This window comes from Larimichthys crocea, chromosome XIII, assembly GCF_000972845.2.
Source record: "Larimichthys crocea isolate SSNF chromosome XIII, L_crocea_2.0, whole genome shotgun sequence".
Lineage (NCBI taxonomy): Eukaryota > Metazoa > Chordata > Actinopteri > Sciaenidae > Larimichthys > Larimichthys crocea.
In genome coordinates, this window is record NC_040023.1 from 17313205 (window position 1) to 17323762 (window position 10558).

General features: G+C 39.1%; 1 protein-coding gene across 1 annotated transcript in view; it reads left to right on the plus strand.

The window, feature by feature from the left end:
• Positions 1–10287, plus strand: part of LOC104940360 (G-protein coupled receptor 20) — a 10570-nt gene extending 283 nt beyond the window's left edge. Inside the window, exons 2-7 of the mRNA XM_027287143.1 lie at positions 7509–7760; positions 7862–8128; positions 8226–8470; positions 8726–8810; positions 8910–9035; positions 9202–10287. Coding sequence (XP_027142944.1) covers positions 7509–7760; positions 7862–8128; positions 8226–8470; positions 8726–8810; positions 8910–9035; positions 9202–9387 — 1161 coding nt within the window. The 3' untranslated portion in view covers positions 9388–10287. The remainder of the gene's footprint in view (positions 1–7508; positions 7761–7861; positions 8129–8225; positions 8471–8725; positions 8811–8909; positions 9036–9201) is intronic.
• The last annotated feature ends 271 nt before the right edge of the window (positions 10288–10558 follow it).

The window sequence follows — 10558 nt, forward strand, 5'->3', positions numbered from 1 at the left end:
TTTTTTTTTTTTTTTTTTTTTTTGGCCTTTAAGCTTTATTTTTGATAGAGACAGCTGAAGAGTGACATGCTGGGCCGCTGCTGAGTACTTCATACATGGGACGAATGCTCTACCAACTGAGCTAATCAACACCCCACATTTCTCTTTTTAAAAAAAATAAATAATTACAATTTACCCTAATCCTAAATCCCATATTTAATCTGGGAGTGTGTGTGTGTGTGTGTGTGTGTGTGTGTGTGTGTGTGTGTGTGTGTGTGTGTGTGTGTAGATTTGTCATCCATCCAGAAATGTGAGGACAGGACTGTGAACCTGTATTTTGTCAGACTGACAGTGAATTAAACAGCAAGTCTGTGGCAAATCACAAAGTTTCTGTCGACGTGTGTACATGCTCTGGGAATGTGACATTTGGTTAAACAATCGTCAGTAGGGATTAGAGTTCAGATGTGACAGGACACATAGCTTTGCAGGATTCAATATAGAGAAGTAGCTCACAGCAAATATGCACTACCTTATTTTTTTTAACTCCAAGGATTAAAATTAATCAATTCCAAAAAAAGGATTAGATCCAGATCCACTTCTTCAGACTGTAAAGATAATCTGGGACCTATGTTAGCGCTCATGTGGAGACCCGCTGGAAATAAGCACATGACTGTTGATTGTCAAGATTTAAGAAAAAGGCTGACCCACTGTGCAATAATGAGGTGATTTATTTTCTAAGTGCCAAAAAATCCTCGAAGCAGCATTCTCAGCATCACAATGTAAAAATGCTTTATTTTCCTCATGGGCGATTAAATTCTCACTCTGCTGAACATAAATACTCTCAAGTGGTGGCTAATGGTTTAACAAGAGATGTGGTGGGCAAGCAATGTGTTTCCTTTCACATTTTCTATTTGCACCTCAATAAGAGGGTATGTGCAATTATTTGTACAAACAATCGACTCATCACGCCTGTCCTCATAAGTCCATTCATGCTGAAGAAAACCACTACCAGAGCCAAAAAGTGAGCTTTTTTTTGCTCCAGGACAGCTATAATCCTCCATCCATCCTCCCTCTAATTCCTGACAAATAAACTATGAGAGGGCAGGCGGGTGGGGGAGTGGTATAAAAAGTACAGAAACCTCGTCATTTCTTGTCTACCATCAGTACTCAGGTGGTTCCTGACATAAATAAAGATTTCCAGTTCCCCTGGTTTGACTGAATTACTCATGTATGCATCGTTTTCCTATTTATACACACACATAAACATATGTCCTATAATGATCCATCTGTCACTTTTACATTTCTTTCTTTCACACCTCCCCCACGCTCTCTCTCACTTCTCTCCATACTGTCCCCATCCTGCACCTTCTCTGTGTGCTTGTCCTCAGTAACAGGTTGATCCATGGCTCTTCTCCTGACATCCGTTATTCCGGATCTTTCCAAAGTACGCTGACAGGCTGTGAATGATGATGATCCTCGAGACAGGAAACCAGGAGACGCAAACCTGTCTCATTCTGCAAGATGGATGGAGCGTGGGTCCAGGGACACGTCATAACGGGACAGACTGAGCTTTACATTTAAAGATAACTTTTAGTCAAGAATGTGTGAATTTAAATCTATATATTTAGGTGATATACAAGTATACAATATGTCCTAGATAGCAATTTAAAGGAGACATATGACAAGGAATTAGCATTTAAGTTTGATCGATTTTTATTCTGACGTTCTGCTTGTCAACACAGTTATTTACTCCTCACAAAGAACAAATTGAAACAGTGCAACCGTGTATCATTTTGAATCATTTTCTGAAGGAAATTTAGTAAAGATAGAATCTGTGTTTCTTGTCTGTCTCATCCTAAGATCACATCCACAATTCAAATACTTCAACATAAACACAGCATTTACCCTCTTCAACATCCTAAGTTATATTCAGTCTCAGCCTCAGTGCAGTGCAGCCAGTGGAGGTTTGTTACAAGTGGCTGAAACAAGTTTAATCATCTTGAGAGAAGTGCTTACCCACATCACACAGGTTATTGTTTTTTTTGTTGTTTTTTTCACTTTTAGTAAAAACAAGTGTCAGGATGAACAGAACATCACATCTCATTTGAGCTCAGCAGAGTGAGATGAAAACGTTTTTTGAATTTTGAGTTTATTTTTAATTCATCACTGTGAACGCAGTCATGACAGGGTTCTGGTGTTGCATCACAATCAGATTTGAACACAAAAAGAGAAAAAAATGACATGTAGAAACGTGAGGTGCTCCAAGTGATACACTTTTCTTTTCTTTTTCTTTCTTTTTTTTTAATCCAGCACAAATCAGAGGACTTTCTGTCTTCGTCTTCCAGTTCAATCTGATATATCACTCTTCATTCACATTCACATTTATCATAAGATACAGACTGGGTTTGACCAAACAGTCAATCAAAAAGGAGAATATTTATGGGAACACCAACAACACACACAGTTGAGTTCTTACTCAAAGCTAAATATTATCTTGCTTTTTTAACATGAACATTTTTGCAGTCACTTACTGTAAATGTTACTGTGTTAAAGATACAAAGTATTCGCAATAATAATATACCTATACCTGTGTTGTTGTTTGTTTTTTAAATGGGTGTAACTCAATTTCCTGAATATACCATTGCACTGTTTAGGATAACAAAGGTTAAGGTTAGGTTTCTTTGTCTTTTTTGTTTATCTTGACCCAAAGCATGTGTCGATCCACCTTCTTTACAGTGTTTGAGATTATTTTTCCTCCCATGTCTCTTGTTATGAAATGTACTGCACATATAGTAGTGTTTCAAAAAATGGTTACATACTATAACTCCAGTTCCTTGAGCAGGAGGAGCTTCGACAGACGGCTTTGTCAAACAGCACACATTTGAATGTACCTTTCATGCAACGCTGCACAGATGTCATTTGGAGCCCGTAAGACGGCAAAATCAAACATTATTTTTCTTGGAATTTAACCTTTGTTTTGGGGTGAGTTTAAGCTACAAATGATTAAAAAAAGGTTCAAAGTATATGAATGCATAATTACTACACTGTTTTCTTTTTGATGAGTTTTATGTAAGGGAACAGCAGCATCCATATCATTTGTATTTTACAGTAGTCCCTTTAGTCAAAGCCCTATAGATAAAAATATTTAATGGCTTGGAAAAGGACACTATGTGTCACATATTTGTGGTGCTGTGTGACAGAGGATGGTGTGTCCATACATTTTTTTGCATGTATGCTCTAATGATTGTGTATGTACACGGGCATGCATGTGCATGTCCCAGCAGAATGTAAACACATACTAAGACTTCCTGTCTGAAGACCAAACTGAGGGAAGATTTAGTGTGAGAGGGAGGGAAGTAGAAAGACAGAGTCATTGAAAGGAGAGAGAGAGCGACTCAAGATGATGGGAGAGAGAGAAAGAAGCAGAGGAGGAGAAGAAAGACACATTGAAAGGAGTGAGGCGTACAACAATAGAAGGAAGCAGCAAGATCTGAGGATGTTTGAGAAATCTAGAGAGAAAGCAATACACTGAGTAACAGCAGGCGGGCTGACAAAGTGACAGAAATGACAGGGATGCCTGTTGATGCACAGAACTGAAGAAGTGTGTTGATTACTACAGCCAACTAGCACACTGTCAAGAAAAATGAAATTGTCACTGAAACGCTGAACCACTCCAGACAGAAAAGCGACTGACATAAGTGGACGTTCAGAGATGATACGAGGGCGCACAGGTCACTGAAAGTTGAAGCATCCTTACTTGGAAACGTTCCAGCATCACCTGGTAGGACACTGACCAGGAGCCTTTGGATTAGGTCGAGCATGTCACTCCAACTTCGTCTGAGACAGATTTGAACCTGCCCGGAGTTAGTCTGCTGGTCTGACCAGTCCCTCTTTTTTTCTCTAGAGGTAAGTTGTCATCAGAAGTAGATAAACTGTGTCAGTATATTGTTGTTTTAAAAAGAGGGGGAAAGGAAATCAGCTCTTACTCTTATGTTTTATCCAGGAAACCAGACTAACTACAAAAAAACAACAACACTAAAACAGGGGCAGAATATCATTACATAGACTGAATAAGTAATCAAAATAATCGATAAATGAGTTTCTATAAATTGCTAAAGTTAAAGGTAAGCAAAGTAGAATGCTTAAAGAAGTTATGATCATGCTCCAAACCAGTGTGTGTTTGTAATGTGTTACACAATAAGAGTATATAAATAGGTCCCTGTGAACTTTTATTGCAAATACAAGTACAACCATCACTAAAATTAGAATAACAGCAGTGGCAAAAATGCTCCATTTGCCTTGAGGGGCTTTCTGTGAAGCTATAATTTGATGCAAGACAGCGTGAGATCTGTATTCCACTCTCCCATCTTGTCTCTCTCTCTCTCTTTATATATTTCTCTCTTTTACACAATCTTATGCACACACACACACACACACACACACACACACACAAACATACACTCTACCACCCAAACGGGACTCCCACGCTGCTGGAATTTATTTGGACAGTGTTATTTGTGATCTGCCTCTGGGCCCTCTGCTCTCCTCTCAGTATCACTTAGGAGTCATTGCATCATCAGAGTCTTTGATGTTGGAGGAGGAAGAGCAATAATAGGAGAGCAACGGAGACGCATTACATTGTTATGATATTATCTGTGCAGACTCAAATCAAAGGCTACACAAACTTTCTATTCTAGTCCATCTATTTTCAATAAATGCTTCTGTGGACAGTTAAGATGTTCTGCTAAAATGTAATTACCATAACCTGTACAATACATTTTATTTCATCTGCATTTGGGTTTATTTTAGATTAATGCTGATTTTTCTGGTCATTATTTAAACCTGTGGCAGTATGGTACAAAGAATTTAGTTTGAATGTAATGGTTACCTACTGTAAGCTTAAATTTTCCACGGTCATGTTAAGTAGCAGAACTACAAAGGCCAAAGGTCATGGTGGCACTTGAGGAAAAAAATCTGGGAATCACAAAAGATATTAAGATACATCCAAATGTCTAGTTGTTGCTTGGCTGAACAGAATTTTAGATGATTAGGTCAGGACATGTTAGGGATCAACATTCATCTTTTCTAGTATATGACGTCACCAAAAACTGCTGGACTTTATCATCATGCGTCTTTGTCATTTGTTTCTGAACAGATGAAGTAAACAGTTTAACACCCAATTTCCCCCAGAGCAATGCTCATAACACTCGTTAGCAGTGTTAATGATGATGAACTAGCTCCTGTAAGCTGAATAATATCAGGGGATGTAACTGTGAAAACATCCATTTATTTCCTTCAGTGGTCTTAATGTTCTGTGGCTTTACTGGTCTTGTTAATACAGACGAATCACATTATTCATGCCTCACTCTCAGCTGAGCATGTTATTCTCATTAGCCTTTTTCATCAGCTCGATGGCTATTTTGCTGTGAGAGATTAGTTGTGAGCATACACAGCACAATATGTTGGGCTTCTTAAATCTTTCCAATGTGGGACTAACATGAGCAATTAAACTACATTTGTCATGGAAGGAATGCAGTAACGTGCCAGCCTCCAACCAATTCTGGGTTCACGCTCATTGGGACGCTTTGTGGAAAATATAATATTTAACTTCATGTGATATGATGTTTTGAATGCCAATGGATTCATCATGAGTTTGACTTTATCAATGAGCTTTTCTTTTCAACTAACACTCTACTGTTGCCTGTTAATGTGAGGCCTCAGATCAACTCTGTGAGACACAAAACAGCAAATTCAGTTCATGTGTCACTTTTTTAAAGAGGTGAACCTTACTGCAGAAACATCTATAACAATAGAAAAGTCAGTGTGCATGAGACTGCCCCAAAATCATCTGCCGCTCCGCCCTTTTCTTTGTCTTTCCTTCATACACTTCACTTTAATGCTCATGTAATAACGTTTGCCCTTCATGGACCCTAAAGGCTTTATCCTAATATGGCCATTGACCACTTGATGGGCTGTGTCAATTGACAAGGAAACACCTATAAGGACAAGAGAAGCAATTCATATCTATCTATATCCATTGAGATATAAGCAGCACAGTCACTGACTGCCCTCTGCTGACTGTAATATTCACACCTGGTAGATTCTTCATGTTCACATTTGCATATTTTCCTCCTCACAGCTGAAAACACCATATGGAAAGGGTGACATAGTTAACTCGAGTGTCTAATTCCATAAAGTCTCATGCACAGTAGGATTCTGCTTGTGTACTGTAAGAAATTATCACAGCACTGTGAAAATGAGAAATGTGAAAAAACACGACGAATATGACAAGTTGCCTTTTGTCCCAGTGACATCTGTGACAGTTTCTTGTCTGTTTCTTGTTCACCTTTGAAGCGAGCTACATTTTTAACAATTGTCTGCACTTATAAGGACTGACTATACACAAAGCAGCACGTGTTTCACCTTTATCCATTCAGCAGTTATTTTAGGATCATCAGTGGATGTTTCATCTTACGCTTTGTGAACTGTTTGAATATTTGAGCCTCCTGCATTTTAATAAGTCAATCTGATTTGTTATTTAGCCAATAAATACCGTGGATGTAAAAGTCTCAGTGCTGCAATCAATTAAGGTAAACTTATGGACTGATTAATCAAATGAAATGACCCCAAACTTTAAAATGTAAATATCCAGGAAATAACCGCTATCCTGTCCACAAACACATAATTTATCCAGTTTACCCAAATCTACTCTGTTTATCCTAATTATGGGAAGAATTCAGCATCTTCCTGGAAGTTAATGAAAACAAACAGGACATACAGACCAGGACTGATTGACGCAGACACAAAATGACTCTTTGTGGTTCAGATCTGATCTGGTCCGTGCTCTTCAAAAGAAGTAAAACCATGCAGACTTTAATGTTGTGACTGGCATGAAAAGGTCACAGGTTCATGTGTTATTTCTGTGCGTTGAAGAAAAGGGGTAGGATCTGAGCCACTAAGAGTAAAAATCGACATTTTTTAAATTCTTAATAAAACTGCTTGATATAAATATACTCATAGCTTCACTCAGCCTCTCATAAATAAATATAGTTACATCATAAATAAATAGTCAAATAAACAAATAGGATACTGTTTTAAAGTGGCTCTGTCAGTGTGGCCAAGCCAACAGCAACAACCACACGGCGGTCAGAGACAGGCGAGTGGAAAAAGATGTTTGTCACACAACTCTTTTGATAAGAATGATGATAAGGAATGGAGATTTTACATTGCATTGATGTGATTAAAGTCATCAACAACAACAACAAAAAACACTTTACACAAACTTATTACCTGAACAGTATTGAACAATCATTTATTCCCTGTCTTTCATTGTAAGCGTGAATGTATGTGAGAATGTGTGTGGCCTAATGCATGCTGGGATATCCTGCACCTCCTGCACAGCTACAAATGGGTACAGGAATGAACAGATGGGCACTGCAGCAACTCTCAGTTTTATATTTTACAGTGTGCACCCAGACTTTAAAGTAAATGTTTACTGCATCGCAACACTGTGTGATTTTGTCTGACAGTTCCTGCAACAACTGTGGATCATCATCATCATCATCATCGTCATCATCACCGTTATGATGAACTTCAACAGCACTGATTCCTGGCTTTTTATCAATACTTCATATCCCATCCTGCCTGTAGTAGCCAGTCCCAGTAACAATACTGGCATGGAAGGATATCTTCAAAGACTGGCTCACTTAGATGAGGGGCTCTACAGTGACTTTTATGGCCTTTGGATTGCACTCATGGTCATTAACTCTCTCATATTCTTGGTAGGCACTGTTTCAGGACTCCTTTTTTTTATAAATATATTCTGACATATCATTCAAAACTCTATAGTCTATATCTCATATTCTCCTCTCTTCTCCCACAGGTGGGCATGGTGCTCAACACAGTCGCACTTTATGTTTTCTGTGTCCGCACCAAGCAAAAGACCACCTCAATCATTTACACCATCAACCTGGCGGTGACCGACCTCTTGGTGAATCTCTCTCTGCCGACTCGCATCCTGCTCTACTACAGTGGAGGAGCTTGTCTCACCTGCTCCTACCTGCACATCTTCAGCTACTTTGTCAACATGTACTGCAGCATCTTGTTTCTGACCTGCATATGTGTCGACCGTTACCTTGCCATCGTGCAGGTGGGTTTCGTCTCCACTGTTCCCTTCACAACATACCTGCTCAAAGTTCTGACTTCAAAAACCAGCAGGAACTCAAAAATGTCTTATCTCCTTGTAGGTCGAAGCTTCCCGTCGGTGGAGGAACTCCAGTGTGGCCAAATGTGTGTGTGTCTCTGTCTGGCTGTTTGCCATTGTGGTCACCTACTCCTTCCTTTCTACTGCTTTCCAGCACCCGGGCTGTTGCCTCTCAAAGCTCCTCTTTCTCACCATCACTGAGTTTTTTCTACCCCTCATCATTATTGTGGTCTTCACATTGCGGATTATGTGTGCACTAGCTGACCGCCGTCTGATGCAGCAGAGCAGGTACAAGAAATGTTTAATACATAGACACAAGTGTGAAAGTACAGAATATCATGACATTTATGGCTTTGGTCTGTCATTTTTCTTTGTTACATATAAAAAAAAATAACGCTAAACTTGAAAATGAGATGATATGATTAGAAGTTCATAACACAAACTTGTAAAAAGTCAAAACTCACTCACATTCACAGCATTTAAAGCACTGAAGACAGCTGATGGGACGTCACACTGATGGTGATCTTAACTGTTTTCCCTCAGGGAGAGGAGAAGGAGGGCTGTCCAGCTGCTGAGCACAGTGCTGATCATTTTCACGGTCTGCTTCACACCCTTCCACATCAGACAGGTGAGTGAGAGACAAGTGTGACACATTGTTAAAATTAAATATCATCATCGTGTATTTGTAGCCCTTAAACCATGACTGTGCTGTCTTTTTGTGTTATAGGTGGTAGTGTACTTCTACCCTGATATGCCTCACCATGTGATAGTCTACCACCTGACTGTCACTCTCAGCAGTTTGAATAGCTGCATGGATCCTGTTGTCTACTGCTTTGTTACAAATAACTTCCAGGTAAGACTGGAGTTTCTTCCATACCTTTCTTCACATCCTTCCTCTCTGTCACCTGTCCATCTATACATCATTCCCTCCAGCCATAATTTGTCCACCCATCATCCTCATTTATTTGCTTATTTACTCATTGATTCTCTGAATAATTTACTGCCCTTTTCTCCCTCAGGCCACTATGAGAAATATTTTCCGTCGTGCAGAGCCCGAGCAGACTAGTGGTGATATCATCAGCATGCAGCACAGCTCCAAGGCCTCAGGAGGGACGGCCACTGCCATTACTAATAATGTGATGATGATGACCAAGATTCCCACCTCACTGCAAAAAGACAATGTGGAGAAGAACCACAGAGTGTAAATCCATACACATGGGGTGAAGAGAACTGAAAGTTACTGGGATGTCACATTGCCTGGGGAAAGGTGGCTGATATTTCTGGACTCTGCAACATGCTGACCAATGATAACAGCATCAGTGTATAATGGCACAGTGCTAAGAGCTCAGGGTCCACAACCATAACCACCATCTCCTAAAAATATTTAAGCACTTCAATTATAACATCGACAATTGACAAATTTAGTCTGCAACTAAACATTATGATCATACCAAAACTACTAACCAGTCTGCCAAATTTATGTGTATCATTACTTGAATTAGACAAGTGAATTAGACAAAAATTACCTGCACTGAAACTGATGAGGACATTTTACATGTTTGGTAACACAAGATAGTCTACAGTCAACAGTTTCAGCACTATCCATCTGTGTCTTTCATGCTGTATGTAAAAGCCAGAATAAATCCTCTACCTGAGCATATTTGCTACTATAAAAGGAGTTTCTGATGCATCAGAAAATCTTACAAACGGCCAGGACAGAAGCGTTGACATTAACAAGAGAAGATATTGATAACCACCATAATGTGATAACATGTCTCCCACATGGAAAGACATGGTATCTGGACCTTTTTTTTTCTTCCTGAATTGCTTGATCACTTCAGTGGATCCACTACAAGAAAATATTTGTGAATGATCACCACTTTTGTGCAGCAGAGGGCAACATTGCACTCCTTTTCAATGGTCAGTATAGTGAGAGACCAAGGGCAATATTATCAGTGAAATGGAAACTGTTTGGATGATTCAAGGTAGCTACAATGTGAATGTTTAGGCTGTGATTATTTTATTAGAACAAAATGTGATATGATGTGCTGTCTGGCGTGTCACAATGTCATTTCTGTTTCATCAACAATCAGCAGAAAGCTGTCTTTGCAGGTCACATTAAATGTTTATTGACGTTAAGAAAAGTGAAATGCTTGAGTCATAAATCTATATGTGGTGGTTTGATCACCTCTGCCCGGTTCTTTAAGTGAAAAATCAGTCTCATAAGTATTTTGATTTTATATTTGAGGAACGAGTTTTGGTGAAAAGACAAACAAACTGAAAGTTAAATGTTGCACTATTGCAATTTAAAAATGTAGAATCATAATCAGATTTATTGCGTTATGTACAGTGCGTTTCACATACAAGGGATTTGCC